We start from the raw sequence: 27,478 nt of genomic DNA, 5'->3' as shown, positions 1-27,478 counted from the left end.
AGATTGTGAAAATTGCACCTATTCCCTTGTAAATGGTTTCTAAGTGACCATACCACTATCAACTGTGTGTTGCTGACACAAACTTGAGAATAGTCTGCTAGTATTTTCAACCAATTGTTGATAGAGACAGCAAGGCCATGGTTTTAAAATTCTCCCATTGTTTTCCATGGTGTCAGATTTCCCTATCTGAGAAACTTCCCTCCTTTTACCTCTAGTGGATCCTGATTCTTTTGTGATCTAAAAGTCAAGATAAGGCATAAAACTTACTGCTTACGATTGTTTTATTAAGTGTTACAAGAGCAGAAAATGACCGAGAAAGAGGAGGCAAGAGAATAACAAAACGAGAAAGAAAAAAAGCAGCTGTGGCCGTCTCATACTCAGGCTGGAGATAACACAAATTCCAGTGATAACAATTAACATATCAGGTGGACAGATTTCAGCGGGTTGGCAGCCACCTGCTACTGAAAACTAAGAAGCTTGTCGAAAAATACAAAAGCGACCTTATCGCAATTGCTGGAAAATTCACTGAATAATTACATGTATACAGAGTACTGTCAGAGGCTATTTGAGCCTCTGACAACCAACTCCAGCTCCGGGCCTTCTCGTGTGGCTCAGCCTCTAAGCCCGGCGGAACTGTTTCTACTGACAGGAGAAGGGGCGAAGGCGGGTCCTGGCGCCTTAAAACCAGTGCTTCGGGTAGATGGAGCTCGTCAGCCTGGGAAGGCAGTCCGTCTGAGAGAGGGAAAACTCTGATTTCAAACCTCCGCTGCCTTGCGGCCAGACCCACTCATGGGAGAGGCTTCGGGAGTAAACCCTGAGGACAAATCCGGAGCTGGAGTCCCTAAGGCAGTCCGACGTAGCCTTCAACCTCGCTCTGGCAACTCCTGCGACGACACGGGTGCCAAGCTGTATCAGCCCTTGCCCTTCCCTTGGACAACATCGGTGGCGTGGAGAGGGGAGACTCGCTGAATGGGCAACTGCCGGTCTCCCATACAACCCTGCCCAGGCCTGCGCCCTGGAAACCATTCCAGGCGCAGATCCATGGTCTCGCGAGACTGACGGATGCCACACACATAGAGTACTGTGCAAAAGCCTTAGGCACATCTATATAACTCGGGTGCCTAGGACTTTTGCACAGTACTGTAGTGATTTTATGTATTGCACTGTACTGCTGCCACAAAAAAAAACAAGTTTCATGATGTATGTGAGTGATGATAAACCTAGGACTCTATTGTGGACTGAGAGTGGGCAGGGAGAGGGGAGAGGGGAGTCATGGTTGGGAAAAGGGGAAGGGAGAGGGGAGGGAGCAGGAAGCACCCAGAGAGATATTCCATAATGATCGATAAACCAATTGTTTGGAATCAAATGACCTTGCCTGGTGTCTCAGGGTGGGTATGTCTGCACCCACACCACCCCTCCCCATGGTACTCCTGTCCCACACCCTCCCACATCCTTTCCCAGCATCCTTTGCTCCCACCAGATTTACAGACTTGCTCTCTGCTCCACGTTGACAAATACAAGAAACCAATACAAGTCTCTCCCCCTCCCTCTCATAGATATATGTGTGTGTGTGTGTGTGTGTGTGTGTGTGTGTGTGTGTGTGTGTGTATGTATGTGTGTATATATATATATATATGTCCAACACTTCTGCACTGCACTCTTGGTGCACTCTTGGTGATTGTATAAAAATACAAGCAGGCATTGGAAAGTTAAACCACAAGAAAAAACATGCCTACACCCCAATCCAAACCCTCTCAGAGATCTTTCGGCTCCTCCAATTCTTCCTGCTTCAGATTTATTTTCTAAATGGAGAGAAATTCAAAAATCTGAGGTGCCAAAGGACTTGGGGGTTCTTGTGCAGGATTCCCTAAAGGTTAATTTGCAAGTCGAGGCAGTGGTGAGGAAGGCAAATGCGATGATAGTAGTCATTCATTTCAAGAGGACTAGAATATAAAAGCAAGGACGTAGTGAGGCTTTATAAAGCTTTGGTGAGGCCTCACTGGGAGTATTGTGAGCAGTTTTGGGCCTCATATTTGAGAAAGAGTGTGCTGACATTGGAGACAGTTCAAAGGAGGTTCGTGAAATTGATTCCAGGATCTAAAGGCTTGTCATGTGAGTAGCATTTGATGGTTCTGGGCCTGTACTCACTGGAATTCAGAAGAATGAGGGGGGATCTTGTTGAAACCTATTGAATGGTGAAAGGCCTTGATAGACTGGATGTGGAGAGGATGCTTCGTATGGTGGGTGAGTCTAGGACCAGAGGGACTTAGACTCTATCAGAATAAAGGGACACCCATTTGTAATGGAGATGAGGAGGAATTTCTTTAGCCAGAGAGAGGTGAATCTGTGGAGGCCAAGTCATTAGGCATATTGAAGGCAGAGGTTGATAGATTCTTGATTGGTCAGGGCATGAGGGGATAAGGGGAGAACGGAGATTGTGGCTGAGAGGGAAAATTGGATCAGCCATGATGAAATGGCGAAGCAGACTTGATGGGCCAAATGGCCTAATTCTGCTCCTATTTCTTATGGTCCTATCATCTTAACTGTGACCGAGCTTTCAGCATCATGGACCAAAGCTCCACAAGTAACCTTTTAGAACTTCTAAGCCTGCTTCTCAAACTTTGGAACAATATTTAATACAAGCCTCATTGACCATGGATTGGCCTGAATATCCTCACTTTAAGTGAGAGACTATTGCATGGAAACAGCCCCTCCTATACTCATCCCACCTTATTCCCCCAGATTCCACCCCTCATCCACACACTAACAATAATTTTCATTGCTCAGCTAACCTTCCAACCTTGCACGTCTGTGTTAGGAAACTGAAGGTCTGCATGGTCACGGACAACGTGCAAAGTCGGTACACAGACAGCAGCCAGGAATCAGAATTGGAATCAGGTTTAATATCACCGGCATATGTTGTGAAATTTGTTATGTGGCAGCAGTACATTGCAATACATGATAATAGAAAAAACTGTAAATTACAGTAGGTATATATATATATATTAAATAGTTAAATTAAATGAGTAGTGCAAAAATAGAAATAAAAAAGAAGTGAGGTAGTGTTCATGGGATCAATGTCCATTCAGAAATCGGATGGCGGAGGGGAAGAAGTTGTTCCTGAATCGTTGAGTGTGGGCCTTCAGGCTCCTGTACCTCCTCCCTGATGGTAGCATTGAGAAAAGGGCATGTCCTGGGTGATGGGGGTCCATGTTGGTGGATGCTGCCTTCTTCAAGCAACACTTTTTGAAAATACACACATAAAATGCTGGAGGAACTCAGCAGGTCAGGCAGCATCTATGGAACTGAATAAACAGTCGATGTTTTAGGCCAAAAACCTTCTTCAGGACTGAAAAGGAAGGAGGCTAGCTGGAAGGCGATAGGTGAAGCCAGGTGGTTGGGAAAGGCCAAGGGCTGGAGAAGAAAGAATCTAACAGGAGAGGAGAGTGGACCATGGGAGAAAGGAAAGGAGGGGGGACCCAGGAGAAGGTGATAGGGAGGCGTGAAGAGGTAAAAGGCCAAGGTGGGGAATAGAGAGGAGGGGATGGAAAAACAATTATGGGAAGGAGAAATTGTTGCATTTTGAAGCTGTCCTCAATGTCGGGGAGACTCCTGCCCATGATGGAGATGGTTGAGTGTGCAACCCTCCCCAGCTAGTTCCGATTCTGTGCATTGGAGCCTCCATATGATGCGACCAGTTGGAATGGTCTCCACCGTACAAATTGACTTGAGTCTTTGTTACGTCCCAAATCTCTTCAAACCCCTAATGAAGTATAGACACCTTCTTCGCGATCATCTTGTTCCTGTAGTGGTACTGTTTAAAATTTTATTTCTCAGAGTTCTTCCAAAACTCTTCAATACAGATTTGTCACCACGGCACGGTCTCAGGATGGGTCTGACTTCTGAGAGAGAAATCGGGCCAATATTGAGGCCTAACGTCAACCCTGTGATTGGTGAGTCCTGCGACTGATATCCAGAGCTTGGCCAGTCCGGAATAGATCGCCTGCAAGGTCAAAGACCGAAGTCGGCCTGTCCGGAGGTAGAGGACAGTTCTGGGTCAGAGACTGGGGGTTGGAGGCTGACGTCTGTGATCCTGAGAGTCCGAGGCCCAGAGGTGGACTGTCCTGGGCTGGGAGAGTTGTGTGTGTCTGTGAGGGGATTGGTGGCTGGTAAAGGAGTTTGTTTTAAACACAGGAGATTCTGCAGATGCTGGAAATCCAGAGCAACACACACAAAATAGTGGAGGAACTCAGCAGGTCAGGCAGCGTCTCTGGAGAGGAATAAAGAGTTGACATGGGTGGAGACTTTGGGTTTGTTTTTCTCTTGTTCCTGATTTCATTGTTGAGTTCGAGTTTGCTGGTTGTGTTCTGTGTTGTTCTGCTGAACATGGAGGTCACATCATGGACACTTGTGGGCAGCCATACACTGTATGAAAGCAGATTTGTCAAAGCTGGAGGCCAGCCACGGGCTCAGTCCAGATCACCAGCAGGCTTGCTCACCGCGGTGTCTGGGTGGCAACTGAAAGTCAATCTTTGCAAGCAATTGAAGTTCTCTGACTTCACCGCTCATCATCCCTGAGGCTGGACAAGCAGGTGGTCATGGTGGCACTGACAGTGCCTAGGGAAGATCGGACTGAGGAGGCATTCGAGCCTAAGAAGGGCAAATCCCAGGACCTGGTAGAGCAGTGCCAGAGACAGGGATGGAGGGCACGAGGTGAGCCTACAGAGGTGGGGTGTAGAGGTTTTGCAGGCTGCTTGCTCTGTCGAGCCTACGCTCTCCTTGGCATTACAGGGGTTGAAAAGAGCCTGGGGACCACCACACCAGCTGTTAAACAAGCCTCCCGACGGCTATGGGTCAAGAGGCGTGACCGGTGGACCGATGCTGCCGGGACACAAGCTGGGGCCTGATCAACTCCGGCTGGGTCACCTGGGCAAGGGTCCCTGGTGTTGAAAGACCCGAAACACCCAATGACCCCAGGTTACATCATCACTGATGACGGGTCCCCGGATGTCGTCACGAAAGCCGGCATTGGACCCAGCATACAGATGCAGCTACAAAGAAGGCACAAAGAGGGGCTATATATCATCGGGAGTTTGAGAGGATTTGTTATGTCACCAAAAACACTCGAAAATTTCTACAGATGTACGGTGGAGAGCGTTCTTACGGCCCCATCAGAATCAAATTTAATCGCACCGACATACGTCCTGATACTTGTCCGGCACCGTCCGGTCCAGGGAGGGGGCTAATCCACAGGATGGAAACAGGCTGCAGAGAGTTGTAAACTCAGTCAGCTCCATCACGGGCACCAGCCCCCGTATTCAGGACATCTTCAAGGCGGCATCCACCATCACGGAGCCCCATCACCCAGGACATGCCCTCTTCTCATCGCTACCATCTGGGAGGAGGTACAGGAGCCTGAAGACACACACTCAGTGATTCAGGAACAGCTTCTTCCCCTCTGCCATCAGGGAGGGGGTACAGGAGCCTGAAGACACACACTCAATGATTCAGGAACAGCCGCTTCCCCTCTGCCATCAGGGAGGAGGTACAGGAGCCTGAAGACCCACACTCAGTGATTCAGGAACAGCTTCTTCCCCTCTGCCATCAGGGAGGGGGTACAGGAGCCTGAAGACACACACTCAATGATTCAGGAACAGCTTCTTCCTCTCTGCCATCAGGTAGGAGGTACAGGAGCCTGAAGACACACACTCAGTGATTCAGGAACAGCTTCTTCCCCTCTGCCATCAGATTTCTGAATAGACACGGAACCTATGAACAATACCTCACTACTTTTTAATTTTTATTTTTGCATTTTGTATTTAATTTAGCTATTTTTCATACTTACTGTAATTAACTTTTTTTTCCTGACGTTTGCATCCCAGCGCATCTTTGGAGGGATCTCGGCACGGTGAGGGGAATATGCCTTTAAGTGTGGGGTTGGGTGGGGCACTTGTCGGGGGGCGGAGCCGGTGCTGGCCCGGAGGGGCGGTCCGGTGCGGTGCGGTGTTGCACTGATTAGAGTGCGGAGCGGAGTGGCGGAGGAGGAAGCGGAGAATGGCAGCGGAGCGGGTCGGCAGGAAGGGACACAGCCCCCGGGAGCCCGGCGTGGCTCTGCAGCGGCGACAGGCCCGGGTCACTGCGCGCTACGATCGCAGCGAGCTGCAGAGGCGGCTGGACGTGGAGCGGTGGATGGAGGATCGGGTCCGGGAGCTGTACGGCGAGCAGGTGAGGGGACCCGGGGCTGGATGGAGTGAGTTACCCCAGTACGGAGTGACGCCCAGAGTTGGAGTAACTGAGGTCGGAATAAGTGAGAGATCCTAGGACTGAGAGTAACCGGGGCTGGCGAGTGACTGACCTGGGACCGGGCTGACCGGGGCTGGTCAGTGACTGACCCCGGGACCGGGCTGACCGGGGCTGGTCAGTGACTGACCCCGGGACCGGGCTGACCGGGGCTGGTCAGTGACTGACCCCGGGACCGGGCTGACCGAGACTGGTCAGTGACTGACCCCGGGACCGGGCTGACCGGGGCTGGTCAGTGACTGACCCCGGGACCGGGCTGACCGGGGCTGGTCAGTGACTGACCCCGGGACCGGGCTGACCGGGGCTGGTCAGTGACTGACCCCGGGACCGGGCTGACCGGGGCTGGTCAGTGATTGACCCCGGGGCCGGGCTGACCCGGGACCGGGCTGACCGGGGCTGGTCAGTGATTGACCCTGAGGCCAGGCTGACCAGGTCTGGGAGTAACCAAGGATGTCTGACAATCCCCAAGCCATGAAAGACCCAGTCCCAGACTAACTACCCTTGTGGTGATGGAACGGTTAAAAAAATACTTGATATTGGTTCAAACTCTGAACAGGACCTTAAACACCATCTGACTCCCCATTCAGTGCCCAAAATATCAGGAGTAAGCCAGCTAACTCCAGGAGCTGCTCATCCTGGCGTCTCCTTTTATTGCCTCCAGTCCCAGGTGGGACTTGGGAACTGCCAACCCTGGATTCAGGGCAAGACCCTGTGCCCCTAAGACAGACCTGCAAGATCAGCCCGAGGGAGCTGTCTTTGCGTCTGGGGAGCGTGCGCCTGCGGGACTGTCACAGAGAGGAGAGCGCAGGGCACACTTGAATTGAGAACTTCAGACTGTAAAGTTTTGGCTAGGCTGTGGGAAAGAAGAGGGCGCTGGGCTGGAATGAGATTATCTTCTGTGGTACGACACCAGGATTAAACTGTCTGAGAAACCAAAGTCCTGGTTTGTGAACTCTGTGTCAAAGTCTCTTTGGGGCCTTCTGCTGTTGCTTGCGTGGTGGAGATGCGGGGGTTGGTTCTTCTGGTGTAGGGGGAGGGTGGCTATTGCTTTTGCTGCTACGTGTGCGGGGGGGGGGGTTAGGGTTCTGATGTTTCTATCATTCGTTCTATGGGGGTTCTTGTTCTGTGGATGTCTATGAAGATTACGGATTTCAGGTTGTATGCTGTATACGTTCTCTCATTAAAATGAACTTGTTAGGAACATTTTGGTTCACCTCATTAGCTTGTGGTGTATCTGCACGTGGGAGTAGCTGTTCCCAGATCTGAGTGCTTTAAGGCAGCAGTTTCACCATGCTCAGGCCCTGGGAGATTGGAAACCAGCGTTCTGACTGAGTTATTTCTGTGTGAGCACATTAGGGACACTTCACCACGTGGCTGTAATTGCACAGGTCTCCACCATTCTGCACAGCCCTTGCAGAAATCGGAACTGCGACGATCAGGTGTGCTGGCTGTAATGTGCGTTCCGAAAGACTGCGTGTTTTTTTTTTAGAACATCACGCTTCAAAGTTCTCTTGAGAGAGAATAACCTGTTTCTTTACCCGTGGTACCAAGTGTGAAGGAACTCGGGGTGAGAATCAAGGTTAATAATCACTGAGTGAGAGGTCGTCGTTATGGCACCACTCAGCCAGATTTTCAATCTCCCTCTTAGATGCTGATTTCACATCGCTGCGGAAATTTGGCGTAAAATTTGTGGCTTTGCGGCAGCAGTACATTGCAATACATGGAAAAACTCTGAATTACTTTAACATGTTTAAAAAATTTAAATTAGTAGTGCAAAATAGTAGTGGTGGATGGTCGTATGAGCAGCCGGTGCAGATCACAAGTTCTGGTTATGTGACCACTGACGCCAGGCAGACAATCTCTGAAGAGTATTGATAATAACTGGGGTCATCCATCTTGTAAAGACACTGCCCAGAAGAAGGCAATGGCAAACCACTTCTGTAGAAAAATCTACCAAGAACGCTGGTGCCCATGATAGATCTGGCTGAGTTTACAACTCTCTGCAACTTTCCAGTCCTGTGCAGTGGCCCCACCACACCAGATGGTAATGTAACCAACCGGAAAGTTCTCCACCGTACATCTGTAGAAGCTTACAAGAGGCTTTGTTGACATTCAGTTTGTATGGCCCTCCTTCAGTTGTTACTTCAGAATCTGCCTTGCATCTGTCTGCAAAACTCATCGAAATCTGTTTATCATCATCTGTACCCACTGTTTCTGCGTAATCAATCTCCATTTTAACATCTCACTCTCATTCAACATTCCCTGTTTTATTTCAAACAGCCCATCAGATTAACCATTGCTCCGAGCAAGACACTTTTAAACAGCCTGAGAACTGTGATGCACTTTAAATGTTTTTTTGAAAAATTCACATACTATGAATATTTAGCCTGAAAATTCCATACTTTTTAAATTTATTAAATCAGAACATTACAGCACAGAAACAGGACATTTGGCCCACAGTGTTGTGCTGAACCAGCTAAAAAACAAATCAAAAACACCCAAACACTAATCCCTCCTCCCTGCACCATGTCCATATCCCTCCATCTTCCTCACATCCCTGTGCCTATCCAAACGTCTCTTAAAAGCCTCTAATATATTTGCCTCTACCACCGTACCAGGCATCCACCACTCTCTGAGTAAAAAAACTTACCCCTCACATCCCCCCCTTAACCTACTTCCTCTCACCTTCAATGTACGCCCTCTGGTATTAGACATTTCAACCCTGGGAAACAGATACTCTCTGTCCACTCTGTCTATGCCCCTCATAATCTTGTAAACCTCCATCAGTCGTCTCTCAGCCTCCGACGCTCCGCAGAAAACAACCTCAAGTTTATCCAGCCTCTCGTGACAGCACATACCCTCTGAACCTGGCAGCATCCTGGTAAACCTCTTCTGCACCCTCTCCAAAGCCTCGGCATCCTTCCTATAGTGGGGTAACCAGAATGGTACGCCAGATGTGGCCTAACCGGAGATTAATAACATACAGCAAACAAGAGAAAATCTGCAGATGCTGGAGATCCAAGCAACACACACAAAATGCTGGAGGAACTCAGCAGGTCAGACAGTGTCTACGGGCAGAGTAACACACACAAAATGCTGGAGGAACTCAGCAGGTCAGACAGTGTCTATGGTTAGAGTAACACACACAAAATGCTGGAGGAACTCAGCAGGTCAGACAGTGTCTATGGACAGAGTAACACACACAAAATGCTGGAGGAACTCAGCAGGTCAGACAGTGTCTATGGTCAGAGTAACACACACAAAATGCTGGAGGAACTCAGCAGGTCGGACAGTGTCTATGGACAGAGTAACACACACAAAATGCTGGAGGAACTCAACAGGTCAGACAGCATCTATGGACAGAGTAACACACACAAAATGCTGGAGGAACTCAGCAGGTCAGACAGTGTCTACGGTCAGAGTAACACACACAAAATGCTGGAGGAACTCAGCAGGCCGGGCAGCATCGATGGGAAAGAGTACAGTCGACGTTTTGGGCTGAGACCCTTCAGCGGGACTGGAGAACAAAAGATGAATAGATTTGAAAGGAGGGGGAAACACAAGGTGATAGGTGAAACTGGGAGAGGGAGGGATGAAGATAAAGAGCTGGGAATTTGATTGATGAGAAAGATACAGGGCTGGAGAAGGAGGAATCTAATGGGAGAGGACAAGGCCATGGAAGAAAGAAAAGGGGGGAGGAGCACCAGAGGCAGAGATCGGCGGGCAAGGAGATAAGGTGAGAGCAGGAAAAAGGGGGTGGGGAATGGTGAAGGGTGGGGGGTGAGGGGGCCATGACTGGAAGTTCGAGAAATCGATGTTCATGCCATCGGGTTGGAGGCTACCCGGACGGAATATAAGGTGTTGCTCCTCCAACCTGAGAGTGGCTTCATCATGACTGTAAAGGAGGCCGTGGACTGACGTATTGGAATGGGAATGGAGACTGGAATTAAAATGGCAGATCCCGCCTCTTCTGACGGACAGAGCGTAGGTTATATTGAAATATGGTATGGCAAAGAAAATCTTCCACGTTTTGTAAGATATTCTAGCTTCGTCCAATTTCAGCTGCGTGGCAACGAAGGCTATGTGTGCAGTAGCATTGCGATTGCTGTGCAGCTGTGTACCGGCACATCTTAGCGGGAAACAGCGCATCGTATCTGCCCATGGACTCTCCCTCTTGTCTCAGCACTCTTCCTGGTTGGCCTTGCTCTTCTTGGCCACGGATGAGTTCCGGAGATTGCTTCCCAAAGCTCTTTGTTCCCCACCCCTCTGAGCTTTTTGATTTTATTTTTGTGTGTAAATGTTCCCTTGGTAATAATCTTCATGGGGTTAAAGGTTTTACTGAGCGGGAAGTGATTCACTTTGGAAGGTCAAACCTGAAGGGTTAAATGCTGGGTTAATGACAGGACTCGTGGCAGTGTGGAGGAACAAAGATATCTCGGGGCTCACATCCATAGAACCCTCAAAGTTGCCACGCAAGTTGACCGAGTAGTTAAGGAGGCGTATGGTGTGTTGGCCTTCATTAGTCGTGGAACTGAGGTCAAGGGCCACAAGGTAATGTTGCAGCTCTGTAAAACCCTTGTTCGACCACACTTGGAATATTGTATACATATCTAAGACTTTTGTACAGTAGTGTATTTGTCAAAGTGGAGTGGACAGTGAGTTTGTAAATCTTGTGGGCGCAAAGGATATTGGGAATGGCGAGGGTGGAGTGCCACAGGAGGGGTGTGGGACAGGTGGCAGAGAAGGAGTGCCAGGGGCAGGGGGTGGCGCAGGTGCAGACACAACCAGCCCTGAGACACCAGGCAAGGTCATTTGACTCTGAACAATTGGTTTATTGATCATTACAGAATGTCTCTCTGGGTGCTTCCTGCTCCCTCCCCTCTCCCTGCCCCCTTCCCACTCTCAGTCCGCAATAGGGACCCATTATCAGAATCAGGTTTATCATCACTCACATATGTCATGAAATTTGTTTTTTATTTTTACAGCAGTACAGTGCAAAAGTATTGGGCAACCTAGTGATATATATGCGCCCAAGACTTTTGTATAGTACTCTATATGAAGAATCAGAGATTGGTTTTTCACACAGAGAGTGACTGGTGTGTGGAAAACACCTTGAGGGGTGGTGGTAGAGGCAGACACATTAGGGACATTTAAGAGACTCTTAGTTAGGTACATGGCTGATAGTAAAATGGAGGGTTATGCAGGATGGTTTCCCAAACGTTTCTATGCCATGGAGTCTTATCATTAACTGAGGGGTCCATGGACCCCAGATTGGGAGCCCCTGGGTTAGGTTGATCGTAAAAGACCGAAGGGTCTGCAGGGTTCTGTGTTCTACATCTGGAATGTTCTACTGCTACTCTGGGCAAATGAAAGAAAAGATCTGCTCCTGAACCCAGGTGTGAGGAGTGAAAGGCACCTTTGGCATGGAGTTCTGTACAGATTGGCTTCTCTTGATAAACCAGTGGGTTGGTCAGGAGATCTTCTGGGGGGCTTGCTCCTGGGCCTGGCCAAGATGGCCACTCAGATGTCCAGGTGGCAGGCAGTCAAGGGCACTACTCGAGCTGTCATCAATATTGGGGTCAAATACTGCTGTTTACTCATAAGCTCTCCCGACCATCGAGCACATCTACATGAAACACTGTTGTAGGAAAGCAGCATCCATCATCAGGTACCCTCAGCACCCAGGACACGCTCTCTTCTCACTGCTGCCATCAGGAAGAAGGTACAGGAGCTGCAGGTCCCACACCACCAGGTTCAGGAACAGTTATTACCCCACAACCAACAGGCTCCTGAACCAGTGTGGATAACTTCACTCACCACAATGAGCCTCAGGTCCCACACCACCAGGTTCAGGAACAGTTATTACCCCACAACCATCAGACTCCTGAACCAGTGTGGATAACTTCACTCACCACAATGAGCCTCAGGTCCCACACCACCAGGTTCAGGAACAGTTATTACCCCAGAACCATCAGGCTCCTGAACCAGTGTGGATAACTTCACTCACCACAATGAGCCTCAGGTCCCACACCACCAGGTTCAGGAACAGTTATTACCCCACAACCAACAGGCTCCTGAACTAGTGAGGACAACTTCACTTGCCCCATCACTGAAATGTTCCCACAACCTGTTATCTCACTTTGAGTGACTCTTCATCTCGTGTTCTCGATAATTATTGCTTATTTATTTTTTATTTTTCTTTTTTCTTTTTCTATTTGAACAGTATGTTATTTTCAACACTCTGGTTGATCATTCTGTTATAGTTGCTATTCCATAGATTTATTGAGAATGCCCACAAGAAAATGAATCTCAGGGTTGTGTATGGTGACATATGAAATTTTCTTTTGGGTGACGGTTTAAGCGCCAGGCTGAATCAGTATGGTCAGGGACCGGTCAAATCCGGGCAGCGGGGTCCGGGCACCAGAGCGTGCTGAGGCAGCTGAACCCGAAGTTTGGAAGGCAATCTGCCCGGCCGGATTGACAAGGTCAGGGTGTCAGGTCCCAAGGTGAGGGTCGGGCCAGTTCAGCTCACTACTCCACGCCGTTTACTCGGCTCTGTATTGAACTGAGGCTGTGGCTGAGGCCTGCTCTGGCTGCTCCAGGCCCTGTGTCTGAGGGTTCTGTAATGTTTGCTCGGCTCTGCATTGAACTGAGGCTGTGGCTGAGGCCTGCTCTGGCTGCTCCAGGCCCTGTGTCTGAGGGTTCTGTAATGTTTGCTCGGCTCTGCATTGAACTGAGGCTGTGGCTGAGGCCTGCTCTGGCTGCTCCAGGCCCTGTGTCTGAGGGTTCTGTAATGTTTGCTCGGCTCTGCATTGAACTGAGGCTGTGGCTGAGGCCTGCTCTGGCTGCTCCAGGCCCTGTGTCTGAGGGTTCTGTAATGTTTGCTCGGCTCTGCATTGAACTGAGGCTGTGGCTGAGGCCTGCTCTGGCTGCTCCAGGCCCTGTGCCTGAGGGTTCTGTGATGTTTGCTCGGCTCTGCATTGAACTGAGGCTGTGGCCGAGGCCTGCTCTGGCTGCTCCAGGCCCCGTGTCTGAGGGTTCTGTAATGTTTGCTCGGCTCTGCATTGAACTGAGGCTGTGGCTGAGGCCTGCTGTGGCTGCTCCAGGCCCTGTGCCTGAGGGTTCTGTGATGTTTACTGAACTAAAGGTCTGTGGACGAACTCTCTTCGTGGACTTCATTCAGAACGCTATTTGCTTGCTTTTATTGTTTGCGTGATTTGTTTTTTTTGTCCCCTCTCTGCACATTGGGTGTTGGACGGTCTTTTTTTAATTGGTTATTTTGGGCTTTCTTTGTTTGTGGCTGCCTGGTAAGGAGATAAACATCAAGGTTGTATAATATATACATATTTTGATAATAAATATACTTTGAACTTCCAACGTATCTGAGACAAATCAAGCTAATCTTTAATCTATCTTTACTGAGAACCCATTTACACTAATTGGACATTAGTCCTGTTTTATTAGACCATAAGACATGGGAGCAGAATTGGGTCATTTGACGCATCGGGTCTGCTTTGCTATTTCAACGTGGCTGATCCATTTCCTTCTCAGCCCCTACCTCCTGCCGTATCCCTTCATGCCCTGACGAATCAAGAATCTATCAACCTCTGCTTCAAATGCACCCAGTCACCTGACCTCCCCAGCCGCCCGTGGCAACGAATTCCACAGATTCTCCCTGGCTAAAGAAGTTCCTCCTGGTGTCTATTCTAAATGAACGTCCCTCTATTCTGAGGCTGTGCCCTCTGGTCAGACTCCCCCAGCATCCACCCTATTGAGGCCTTTCAATATACCACAGGTTCCCCTCCCCCCATTCCTCTAAATTGCAGCAAGGATTGGCCCAGAGCTGTCAAACACTGCTCGTATATTAACCCTTTCATTCCAGGAATAATTCTCATGAGCCTTCTCTGAACCCTCTCCAATGCTGCCACATCCTTTCTTAAATAACGGGCAAAAACTGCTCACAATACTCCAGTGTCTTGTAAAGTCCCAGCGTTACATCCTTGTTTTTATATTCTAGTCCTCTTGAAATGACTGCTAATGTTGCATTTGCCTTCCTCAACACCGATTCGACCTGCAAATTAACCTTTAGGGAATCCTGCACGAGGACTCCCCGCAGCTCCACTCTGGGGGAATTTCCAGTGCCCTAATGGGCCCTAGTATGTCTTTGGGATTTTGGAGCAAAGCGGAGGATGTGGGGAACGCACGCAGTCGCAAGGAGAACATGGAGACTCTAGACAGATAGCGCCAGAGGTGGGAATCGAACTCAGATCACTGGGCCTGCGAGGATGGTCAGCAAACAACGAGTGAAATTAATCCACAAAGTGATGTGAGGTCTGGAGTCCCGGTCATCATCAAAAGCTTTTTTATGTCGCTGGTGGTTAGGGCAGCAATGAAGGTCCTCTGTCTCTATTTGTCTTCGCCATCCTCTGTGCTCAGGGCTTCCTTCGTCGTGACAGTAGCTTCCCCTCGGTTTCCACCACTGTCGGTCATGCAAGTCCCGGGTGGAGACTCGGGAATACCGCCTCTACCCTCTGACCTGTCTGGCGTGAGTGACCCTACCAAGAGCCAAAGGATAGAGCCCCGACTCCAGCCAGCATGGCTGTCCGGAACGTTGAGGCACGCAGGCCTCCAAACCCTAGAGCGGGGTCGTGGTCCTCTTGGAGGAGAATCCCGATCAGAGAAACATGTTTTAGGGAGCAACTCGGAGGAGTAAAGGGATGTCAGGTTCCGACAGCTGAAGGCGTGGAAGTTGAAAGTAAATTTATTATCAAAGTACGTATTTGTCACAATATACAACCCTGAGATTCATTTTCTTGTGGGCATACTCGAATTCATAATAGAATAATAGCTGTAGCAGAATCAATGAAGTCGGCCCATGCTCTTTTCTCACTGCTGCCATCAGGTAGAAGGTACAGGAGTCTCAGAACTCACAACTCCAGGTTCAGGAACAGTTACTACCCTTCAACCATCAGGCTCCTGAACCAAAGGGGATAACTACATTCAATCCTATTTCTGGTGTTCCCACAACCAATAATCTCACTTTCAGGACTCTTTATCTCATTATCTCATGTTCTTGTTATTTATTTGCTATTTATTTATATTTGCATTTGCACAGTTTGTTGTCCATTGATCCTGTTTACAGTTACTATTCTACAGATTTGCTGAGTATGCCTGCAGGAAAATGAATCTCAGGGTTGTATGTGGTGACATGTATGTGCTCTGATAATAAAATTTTACTTTGATCTTTGAAAGACCACACCAACTTCGACGTTCAACCAGAGTGCAGAAGACGACAAGCTGTGCAAAGGTAAAAAGGCAGAAATAATTTCTCCAGTTATAGAGTTTAAACTGGGTGTGAACAAGACACCAGAACAAGGAGATTTCAGAGGTCTTTCTTGTGGGTTATAGACCTGGAAGAGGTTCTGGGCGAAGGAAAGGGTGAGGCATGATTTGTAAACAAGATTGTGAATCCTGTGGGAAATACTTTGTTTATTAAAGCCATAACGAGTGTAGTTATTGTTCTATGCATGCATAATCCACACCCAGAATCTGAGTTTGTATGTGTGAGGAGGCTTTGGGGCATCACAATAGCACAGCAGCCAGTATAACTCTTTACAGCGACCCGGGTCCGATTCTGCCACTGTCTTTTTTGTGTTTGTACGTTGTCTCCATGATTGCATGGTTCTCCTCTGGATGCTCTGGTTTCTCCCACGTTCCAAAGACATATGGTTAGGGTTAGTAAGTTGTGGGCATGCTACATTGGCACGGTGCCAGTTGGCAGGCTGACTCTCAGGACGTCTCCAGACTGAGTTGATTGTTGGTGCGAATGACGCACTTCACTGTATGTTTCGATGTGCATGTGACAAATAAAGCTAATTTTAATCTTTTTAGCAAATGCTGGAGGAACTCACTGCGTCAGGCAGCATCTATGGAGGAGAATTAAACAGTTGACATTTCCAGCCAAGAACCTTCAAGTATTTGCTGAATCTCCAAACATGCTGGAGATTCGAGCAACGCACACAAAATGCTGGTGGAACGCAGCAGGCCAGGCAGCATCTATAGGGAGAAGCACTGTCAACGTTTCAAGCCGAGACCCTTTGGGTCCTGACGAAGGGTCTCGGCCGGAAATGTCGACTGTGCTTCTTCCTACATTTGCTGAATCTCTTGTGTTCATGGCCTGTCTCTGTATTGTTTTGACAGAGAGTGCACTGTGCCTTCCCCTCTCTTTTCCTGCTTCCTGTCCCCCTCCCCTCACCGCCTTCTCCACCTCTCCTCTCTTCCCTAAGATGTGCAGAGAGCCAGGGGGAACTGTGGAAGATGTATCAAGCGATTTAATCTATCGTTCAGTGATTAAACAAAGTGGTTGTCCGTCATGTCTGTTGACAATCAGAAACTTGTGCAGGAAAGTGGAAAAACTGTTGCACTGGGGCAGTTCCACCCTCTCTACCTCAGAAGTCGGGGTCCAGTGGTACGAACAAGCGTCACAAACTGGGGTCTTCCCTGGTTGCCGTGGGTAACTGTGAGGTCTTCTGTGCCTCGTTATGCCCTTCGCTCTCCAGGGAGTGTTGCGGTACCACCTTCCTGGCCGTTGGATCTCACTGTAGATCTCGTCCGCCCAGTCCGCCAGAGCTGACATCACATGCTGGGACAGGCACATGCCTATTTCACCAGGGTACATGTACCTCTGCCTACATCCACACCACCTACTATAGTGTACAGAGCTCAAACAGTGACGAGTCGGCATACAGGAAGGAGATAAAGAGCCTAATGGGATGTTCCCCTAGAGGGTTAACCCTTTAATGGAGAGCACCTGTGCGTGACTTTGTGTGACGTGGGGAGGCTGATGCATTGTCAACCCCCCCACCCCACTCAGTCCTTGACGGGTCAGGGTCAGGGTACAGGTCCAGTGGCCTGGAAGGCAGGATGACTAGAGACCCTTCCCTGCTGCAGCCTTCACTGCCGTTGTGATGTGTCGTCGCCTTCTGCCAGCTCCACCGTTGGGATTCACTCTCTGCAACCGCGCCCATGACTTTACCGCCATGGGTAACCCTACGAGGGGCTAAGATCTATAAACATTGTTCTCGGGAAATCACAAGCCCCTCCACCACAACAAGGTAACGATCCTTGGAGAATTGCGGTAGCGTGGTGCCCAGACAGCACCACTGGCCATTTACCTGGGGGTGGGTCACACTGCACACTATCAGTGGTGCTGAGGTGAATGTGGAGAACAAGCTCTGAGGTGCGAAAATCACCAGAAAACGTGTAAATGCCCTGGCCAAGCAAGGCTACCAGAGCCTCCTCTTCCCCAGAAAGCTAAGGGAACATTTTTTCCCCCCAGAAGTGTTGCTTCGTCAGAAGTTTTTTTTGTGTTTCTGATAGACCGCTTGTAGCTGAGCACAAATCTAATTTCAGGCTTCAGAGTAGATGGGTGAACACCGAGAGAGGTAAAGGGAGAAGGAAGCCAGTGCAGGGTCCCCCTGTGGCCATTCCCCTCAGCGACAGATATACCCCTTTGGATACTGCTGAGAGGGTGACCTATCTGGGCAAGGTAGCAGCAGCCAGACCAATAGCACTGTGGTCAGCTCTGAGCCTCGGAAGGGTAGGGTGAAGTCAGGTGGAGCAATAGTCATGGGGGACGTGATAGTTAGGGGGTCAGATAGGAGATTCTGAGGAACATCAGGATAGTGTGTTGCCTCCCGGGTACTGGGGTCCAGGATGTCTCTGAGTGGTTGCAGAATATTCTGGAAGGGGAGGGTGAGCGGCCAGGGGTCGTGACGCAAATTGGTACCAATGACGTAGGAAGGAGAGGGATAGCGGTCTTGTGCAGTAAGTTTAGGGAGTTAGGAAGGAAGCTGAAGAGCAGGACCTCCATGGTGGTAATCTCCAGGTTACTCCCAGTGCAATGAGCTAGTGAGGGTCAGAACAGGAAGATAGCGCAGATGAATGAGTGGCTGAGGAGATGGTGCAGGGGGCAGGGTTCCAAGCTCTTGGATCATTGGAACCTTTTCTGGGGAAGGGGTGACCTGTACAAGTGGGACGGGTTGCACCTGAACTGGAGGGGAACTAATATCCTGGGAGGGAGGTTTGCTAATGCTACTGGGGAGGGTTTAAACCAGATTTGCAGGGGGTTTGGGACCCAAAGTGAAGAGGCAGAGGATGGGGCAGTTGACCCACAAGTAGAGACAGCTTGAAGGGAGTTTGTGGGGAAGGACAGGCAGATGATAGAGCAAAGATGCATTCAGCCAGATGGTTTGAGATGTGTTTATTTTAAGTCAAGTCAAGTCACTTTTATTGTCATTTTGACCATAACTGCTGGTACAATACATAGTAAAAATGAGACAATGTTTATCAGGACCATGGTGTTACATGACACAGTACAAACACTAGACTGAACTACGTAATAAAAAAAAACAACACAGAGAAAGCTACACTAGACTACAGACCTACACAGGACTGCATAAAGTGCACAAAAACAGTGTAGGCATTACAATAAATACCGTAGATTCCGGACTACAGAGCGCACCTGATTAAAAGCCGCTGGCTCTAATTTTAGAAATAAAATCAATTTTTTAATTGTACAGGCCGCACCGGATTTTAGGCCGCACCGGATTTTAGGCCGCAGGTGTCCCACGTTGTAATATGAGATATTTACACAGAAAGATATTACACGTGAGGATTTTTTAACTTTTAATTAAATCCATATGGTAACAAAAACAAATACATATTGCAAATGCTTTTTTTCGAACCGTGCCCGTAACGCGGCTACTTTTAAATATACGTTGCGTATACTTCTTTACTGAACAACATTCCAATATCTCCTAACGACTGGTAAAAAATATATATACTGCAGCCTACCAGGAAAAGTTATTGATCGCCTTTAACTTAAAAGCAGCGTTCGCTCAGATCCAAAGCCGCTCGCGTAATGCGCTCCCTCCCTCCGTCCCGTTTTATCGCAAACTGGCATTTTTCCCACAAGACGCGGCAAAACCGGGTGTGACGTCATAGCATCCCGCGATGTAGTACAGAAAACAAATATAGTTAAAACTCTTTTAACTTTAACTAGAAAATGAATTACTAAGCGAAAATATTATAAACTAAATAACTGCCATAAAGGCAGCACAATGCTTTTCTTCGAGTGTTTTCCATGTTGATGAGGGTGAGTACAAATGACTGATTTACAATAATTTAATTGTGAAAGTGCGCTTGATTTATCGTACAATTTCATTGGACCTCTGTGAACTACTCATCAATTTTATTGGTCTACTGTTATGAGGCAAAATGTTTACGAGGCGGCATGAAAAAAATCATGTATTAGCCGCTTCGGATTAAAGGCCACAGTGTTCAAAGCTGTTCAAAATGTGGGAAAAAAGTAGCGGCTTAAAATCCGGAATCTACGGTAATAATCAGGACAGTAGGGCAAGGTGTCAGTCCAGGCTTCGGGTATTGAGGAGTCTGATAGCTTGGGGGAAGAAACTGTTACATAGTCTGGTCGTGAGAGCCCGAATGCTTCGGAGCCTTTTCCCAGACAGCAGAGGGAGAAGAGATTGTGTGAGGGATGCGTGGGGTCCTTCATAATGCTGTTTGCTTTGCGGATGCAGCGTGTAGTGTAAATACAAGGAGCATCGTAAACAAAGTGGATGAACAGAGTGTGGATCAATATGTGGAACTATGATGTTGTGACTATTACAGAGACTTGGATGACTCGGGCAGGAATGGCTGTTGAGTGTGCCGGGGATTTAGATGATTCAAAAAGGACAGGGAGGGAGGCAAAAGAGGTGAGGGAGCAGCATTGCTAATCAGGGACAGTATCGTGGCTGCAGAAAAGGAGGAAGTAATGGACGGATTGTCAGAAACAGGAAGGATACAATAACTTTACTGGATGTTTTTTATAGACCCCTCCCAATAGAAACAGAGACATTGAGGAGCAGATAGGGAGGCAGATTCTTGAGCGGTGCAATAACAATAGGGTTGTTGTGATGGGTGATTTCAACTTTCCTAATATTGACTGGCATTTTCTTGGAGCAAGGGGTTTGGATGGGGTGGAGTTTGTTAGGAGTGTTCAGGAAGGTTTCCTGACACAATATGTAGATAAGCCAACTAGAGAAGAGGCTGTACTCGATCTGGTATTGGGAAATGAACCTGGTCAGGTGTCAGATCTCTCGGTGGGAGAGCATTTTGGAGGTAGTGATCACAACTCTTATCTCCTTTACCGTAGTGCTGGAGAGGGATAGGAGCAGAAAATTTGGGAAAGTGTTTAATTGGGGTGGGGGGGGGGAATGTGATGCTTTTAGGCTGGAACTTGGGAACATAAATTGGAAGTAGATGTTCTCTGGGAAATGCATGGCAGAAAAGTGGAAAATATTCAGGGAATATTTGCAGTGTTCCATTGAGGCAGGGAAAGGATGGTAGGGTAAGAGATCCATGGTGTACAAAGGATGTAGAAAACCTAGTTAAAGAACAAAAGAAAAGCTTTAGAAAGGTTCAAGAGCTCTAGGAAATTACAGGGGTGCCGGGAATGAGCTCAAGAATGAAGTTAGGAGAGCTAGAAGGGGCCATGCGAAGGTTTTGTATGCTTGAAGTGTGTTGTCAACCAGCTTCGTGTAGTTTGGTGTTCTGTAGCTGCCAAAAAAATTTCCAGCAACATCCCTGAGAGCCTTCCAAGGGATTTTTTCCCTCTTTCTCCTCTGGTCCCATGATAGGTTCCTCTGATTGATGCCTGTTTGATTTGTGGACCAGCTTCTTTTAAGTACACGTTTGCTACTGATCCGTGTGTGATTGGAGCCTGTCATTCACACTTCGATAACGTGTTTTTGAGCCATCTGGTCTGACGCTTTCGTTCTCTCAGAGGAGATGTGGCGCAGTTGAGAACGGAGTGTGGGGCCTAATGGCAGAGCACGAACTCGCGATCGGCTTCAATTCTCGACCGGCTCGCCGATTAAGGCGTCGAGCGAGATTGAAATCAGCGAGGACAACGACAGCGGAAGGCGAGCGGGTGTTCAGCGCGGTCTGCCTGTGTTTGGCCAGTCTTTCTCTCCCGCTCGCTCGCTGCTGCCGGAGGAAGGTGCAGTGGTCTCGGGCAAGGGTTGATCAATGGGTTTGTGAATGGACTTCTCCTTAGAGGGCTCTGTAGTTCATGTTACCCGTGCTTCTGGTTACCCCTTTGTTTAAAATTGCTATTTTGATCAGGACAGGCTGGCTCTACAAACAACGCAGTGCTAGATTGATCTGATCTGTGCTGAGCTGAACACTCCTAGACTGTTTTTAAGGGCTCAGTGGTCTGAAGTTTAATATTCTGTGCCTTATTCGCTCATTTTTTGCCGTTTCCACCTTTTGGTTTCCTTTTTGCACGTTACGTGTTTGAAGTTTTTCTTTCCGCGGGTTCCATAGTGTTTCCTTGTTTCATGTCTGTCTGTGGGATGATGAATCTCAGGGTTGTATACTGCACACATACTTGGATAATAAATGTACTGTGGATCGTTGAAATGTGGGAGGAAACCGGAGCACCCGGGGGGAACCCACGCGGTCATGGGGCGAACGTACAAACTCCTTACAGGCTGTGGTGGGAGTTGAACCCCAATTTTACAGCTGCAGGGTATTACGCTAACCGTGCCACCCCATACACGGTTGTCATGTGAGTTTCACACAAGCATTATGGAGAGTGTCCTTCCTGTCTAGATGCATTATGGTTTGGCGTGGCAACTGTGCCGCCCACGACCAGGAGAAACTGCAGGAGCTGTGCACACAGTCTAGTTTGTCACAGACACCAGCCTCACTCTGTCTACACTCAGTTGAGCAGCCAGCGCAACCGAAGACCCCTACCCAGCCCAAACAGTCTCACTTATACCCCTTCCAATAGATCGAAGTAAGTGTTATTATCAAAGTTCATATACGTCACTATGTACAACCCTGAGATTCATTTTCCTGCGGGCACACTCAGCGAATCTATAGAATAGTAACTCTAACAGGATCAATGAAAGATCAACCAGAGTGCAGAAGACAACAAACTGTGCAAATGCAAATATAAATAAACAGCAATAAATAACGAGAACATGAGATAATGAGGTAAAGAGTCCTTAAAGTGAGATCATTGGTCGTGGGAACATTTCAGTGATGGGGCGAGTGAAGTTATCCTCTTTTGTTTGGGAGCCTGATGGTTGAGGGGTAGTGACTGTTTCTGAACCTAATGGTGCGAGTCCTGAGGTTCTTGTACCTTCTACCTGATGGCAGCAGTGAGAAGAGAGCACGGCCTGGGTGGTGGGGATCTCTGATGATGGACGCTGCTTTCCTGCGGCAGTGTTTCATGTAGATGTGCTCAATGGTTGGGAGGACTTTACCAGTGATGTACTGGGCCGAATCCACTACCTTTTGTAGGATTTTCCGTTCAAGGGCATTGGTGTTTCCATACGAGAGCGTGATGCAGCCAGTCGGTACCCTCTCCACTACACCTATACAGTTTGTCAACATTTTAATGTCCCGCTGAGTCTCCGCAGACTCCTGAGGAAGTAGGAGTGCTGCCACGGTTTGTTTGCACTGGTGCTCGTGTGCCGGGCCCAGGGCAGACCCTGTGGAACAGTGACACCCTGTAACGCTCAGGCAGAAGATGAGCACGTGCCACCGGGCGGAAGGACTGATTCAACCCCACTGTTACAGGACTCTTCAATGGTCAAAGTATAACTTGTTAGCAAAGTACGTATATCCTGTCCCACCTCGAGATTCATTTTCTTGCATGCTACGTCGGAACATGTGGTGACCGTCCTTGCAGGCTGCCCCCAGCGCATCCTTGGGTTGTGCTGATTGTTGATGCAAATGGCGCCCTTCACTGTGTGTCTGTGTGTATGCGCAGTAAATCTGAGTCTGAAATGCAGAAAAACACAGACCTAGGTGCTAAATGTCCTCCCTATGATAAAGAGCTCTTTCGTTATATTCCAGTCAAGATGGCAGCCACATATATCACTCCCTTTGTTTGACATCTTCTAGATAGCTCATGAAAATGTCTGATTTACTCCCTTTATCTGTTTTCCAACTTAAATGTGTTTCTGGGCCTGTTACAACCTGTTATTTAGAGTTTGGAGATCGATTGATCCATCAAACACTCATCAGAATCAGGTTTATTATCACCGGCATGTGATATGAAACTTGTTAACTTAACAGCTGCAGTTCAATGCAGTACATAATCTAGCAGAGAGAGAGAAAAATATAAATAAAATAAAACATAATAAATAAGTAAATTAATTATGTATATTGAATAGATTTTTTAAAATGTGCAAAAACAGAAATACTGAATATTCCAAAAAAAAAGTGAGGTGGTGTCCAAAGCTTCAATGTCCATTCAGGAATCGGATGGCAGAGGGGAAGAAGCTGTTCCTGAATCACTGAGTGTGTGCCTTCAGGCTCCTGTACCTCCTCCCTGATGGCAGAGGGGAAGAAGCTGTTCCTGAATCACTGAGTGTGTGTCTTCAGGCTCCTGTACCTCCTCCCTGATGGCAGAGGGGAAGAAGCTGTTCCTGAATCGCTGAGTGTGTGTCTTCAGGCTTCTGTATCTCCTTCCTGATGGTAACAGTGAGAAAAGGGCATGCCCTGGGTGCTGGAGGTCCTTAATAATGGATGCTGCCTTTCTGAGACACTGCTCCCTAAAGATGTCCTGGGTACTTTGTAGGCTAGTGCCCAAGATGGAGCTGACTAGATTTACAATCCTCTGCAGCTTCTTTCGGTCCTGTGCAGTAGCCCCTCCATACCAGACAGTGATGGAGCCTGTCAGAATGCTCTCCACAGTACATCTATAGAAGTTTTTGTGTATATTTGTTGACATACCAAATCGCTTCAAACTCCTAATAAAGTATAGCCTCTGTCTTGCCTTCTTTATGACTACATCAATGTGCTGGGACCAGGTTAGATCCTCGGAGATCTTGACACCCAGGAACTTGAAGCTGCTCACTCTCTCCACTTCTGATCCCTCTGTGAGGATTGGTATGTGTTCCTTCGTGAAGGAAGTCCACAATCAGCTCTTTAACCCTTACAATCCCAAAATCATTCTCATCGACCTCCTCTGAGCCCTCTCCAAAGTCAGCACGTCCTTTCTAAGATGAGGGGCCCAGAACTGCCCACAATACTCCAAGTAAGGCCTCACCAATACCTTTTACAGCCTCAACATTACCTCCTTGCCCTTATACTCTAATCCTCTCGAAATGAATGCTAGCGTTGTGCATGCCTTCCCCACCGCAGACTCAGACTACAAGTTAACCTTCAGGGAATCCTACATGAGGACTCCCCATAGTTCCACTAACTCCCCCAGCATCTACCCCTCACCCACACACTGGGGCAACTTACAGCAACAAGTTCCACAGACTCACCACCCTCTGGCTAATAAATTCCTCCTCATCTCCGTTTTAAATGGACATCCCTCTATTCTGAGGCTGTATCCTCTGGTCCTAAACTCCCCCACTTCTCCACATGTATTTTATTTTGGCCTTTCAATATTCAATAGTTTTCAATGAGATCCCCCCCCCCCCACACCCCCGCAGGCCCAGAGCCATAAGATGCATAACCACGCAAATATGAAAAAGGGCAGTGTTAGTCCTCAAATTAGCCCAATCCCCACTGAATGCTGGAACAGCTTTGAGGGTTGGGCCCATTCTCTTCGCTGCTTCGCAATACTTTCTCCACTCTTTGCTGAGCTGAGGCCGTGGGATCCTCCGGGACCATATCTACAGGCTCTGTGACTCTGAGTGCTGAGCTGAGGCCGTGGGATCCCCCGGGACCATATCTACGGGCTCTGTGACCCTGAGTGCTGAGCTGAGGCCGTGGGATCCTCCGGGACCATATCTACGGGCTCTGTGACTCTGAGTGCTGAGCTGAGGCCGTGGGATCCTCCGGGACCATATCTACGGGCTCTGTGACTCTGAGTGCTGAGCTGAGGCCGTGGGATCCCCCGGGACCATATCTACGGGCTCTGTGACCCTGAGTGCTGAGCTGAGGCCGTGGGCTCCTCCGGGACCATATCTACGGGCTCTGTGACCCTGAGTGCTGAGCTGAGGCCGTGGGCTCCTCCGGGACCATATCTACGGGCTCTGTGACCCTGAGTGCTGAGCTGAGACCGTGGGATCCTCCGGGACCATATCTACGGGCTCTGTGACCCTGAGTGCTGAGCTGAGACCGTGGGATCCTCCGGGACCATATCTACGGGCTCTGTGACCCTGAGTGCTGAGCTGAGGCTGTGAGCTCCTCCGGGACCATATCTACGGGCTCTGTGACCCTGAGTGCTGAGCTGAGGCTGTGAGCTCCTCCGGGACCATATCTACGGGCTCTGTGACCCTGAGTGCTGAGCTGAGGCCGTGGGTTCCTCCGGGACCATATCTACGGGCTCTGTGACCCTGAGTGCTGAGCTGAGGCCGTGGGATCCTCCGGGACCATATCTACGGGCTCTGTGACCCTGAGTGCTGAGCTGAGGCTGTGAGCTGGAGGAACTCAGCAGGTCGGGCAGCATCCGTGGAAACGAACGGTCAACGTTTCGGACCAAGACCCTTCGTCAGGACTGAAGAGGGAGGGGCCCTATAAAGAAGGTGGGAGAGGGTGGTAGGTGCCAGGTGAAAAACCAGTAAGAGGAAAGATCAAAGGGTGGGGGAGGGGAAGCAGGGAGGGGATAGGCAGGAGAGGTGAAGAAGGAATGTAAGGGGAAAGCACTATGGGTAGTAGGAGGCAGAACCATTAGGGAGGTGATAGGCAGCTGGAGGAGGAGGCAGAGGGAAAGAGGGATGGGGGAAGGGAGAGGGAGGGAATTACCGGAAGTTGGAGAATTCGATGTTCATACCAAGGGGCTGGAGACTACTCAGATGGTAGATGAGGTGTTGCTCCTCCAACCTGAGTTTGGCCTCATCATGGCAGTAGAGGAGGCCACGTATGGACATACCTGAATGGGAATGTGAAGCAGAGTTGAAGTGGGTGGCAACCAGGAGATCCTGTCTGTTGTGTTGGACGGAGCGGAGGTGCTCGATGAAGCGGTCCCCCAATCTGTGTCAGGTCTCGCCGATGTAGAGGAGGCCGCACCGGGAGCACTGGATGCAATAGACGACTCCAGCAGACTCACAAGTGAAGTGTTGCCTCACCTGGAAGGACTGTTTCGGGCCCTGAGTGGTGGTAAGAGAGGAGGTGTAGGGACAGGTGTAGCATTTACGCTTGCAGGGATAAGTACCAGGTGGGAGATCTGTGGGGAGGCACATGTGGACCAGGGAGTCGCGGAGGGAACGATCCCTGCGGAAAGCAGACAGGGGTAGAAAGGGAAAGATGTGCTTAGTGGTGGGGTCTTGTTGAAGGTGGCGGAAGTTGCGGAGGATAATGTGCTGGATCTGGAGGCTGGTGGGGTGGTAGGTGAGGACAAGGGGGACATGGTCCCTTGTGGTGACGGGAGGATGGGGTGATGCACCATCAATAACTCACTCTGAGACGTAAAGGCGAGGTATCGGCTTTTATTGACTGGAAGAAGGAACAAGCAGTGATTGACCACCATACTACATCCTGGAGACTGAGAGGCCGGGCTCAGACCTCCATCACCTTTATACAGGGGTCTGTGGGAGGAGCCACAGGAGCAGTCATCAGGGGCGTGTCCAGACAGGTATATGTAGTTCACCACATGGGGTGAGGGCTGAAGTGCGGGAAATGGAGGAGATGCGGGTGAGGGCATCATTGGTGACGGCAGAAGAGAAACCACGATTCTTAAAGAAAGAGGACATTTGGGATGTCCTGGAACGGAAAGCCTCATCCTTGGAGCAGATGCAGCGGAGATAGAGGAACTGGGAATAGGGAATAGAATTTTTGCATGTGGCAGGGTGGGAAGAGGTATAGTCGAGGTAGTTATGAGAGTCAGTGGGTTTATAAAAGATGTCAGTGGACAGTCTGTCTCCAAAGATGGAGACTGAGAGATCGAGAAAGGGGAGAGACGTGTCTGAGATGGACCAAGTGAATTTGAGGGCTGGGGGGGGAGGAGTTAGAGGTGAATTTGATGAAATTGACGAGTTCAGCATGGGTGCAGGAAGCAGCATCAATGTAGTCGTCAATGTAGCGGAGGAAAAGTTGGGGAGCAGTACCAGTATAGATTTGGAGCATAGACTGTTCCACATAACCCACAAAGAGGCAGGCACAGCTGGGGCCCATGCGAGTGCCCATAGCTACACCCTTGGTCTGG

General features: G+C 49.0%; 1 protein-coding gene across 1 annotated transcript in view; it reads left to right on the top strand.

Moving 5' to 3' along the window:
* The first annotated feature begins 5,988 nt into the window (after positions 1-5,988).
* ppp1r14ab (protein phosphatase 1, regulatory (inhibitor) subunit 14Ab) overlaps positions 5,989-27,478 on the top strand; it is a 102,375-nt gene continuing 80,885 nt past the window's right edge. Inside the window, exon 1 of the mRNA XM_073063780.1 lies at positions 5,989-6,225. Within this exon, the coding sequence (XP_072919881.1) occupies positions 6,055-6,225 (171 nt within the window). The 5' untranslated portion in view covers positions 5,989-6,054. The remainder of the gene's footprint in view (positions 6,226-27,478) is intronic.

This window comes from Hemitrygon akajei, chromosome 12 (genome assembly GCF_048418815.1).
Source record: "Hemitrygon akajei chromosome 12, sHemAka1.3, whole genome shotgun sequence".
Classification (NCBI taxonomy): Eukaryota; Metazoa; Chordata; class Chondrichthyes; order Myliobatiformes; family Dasyatidae; genus Hemitrygon; species Hemitrygon akajei.
Note: the sequence above shows the minus strand (reverse complement) of the source record. Positions and strands in the feature narration are given on the sequence as shown.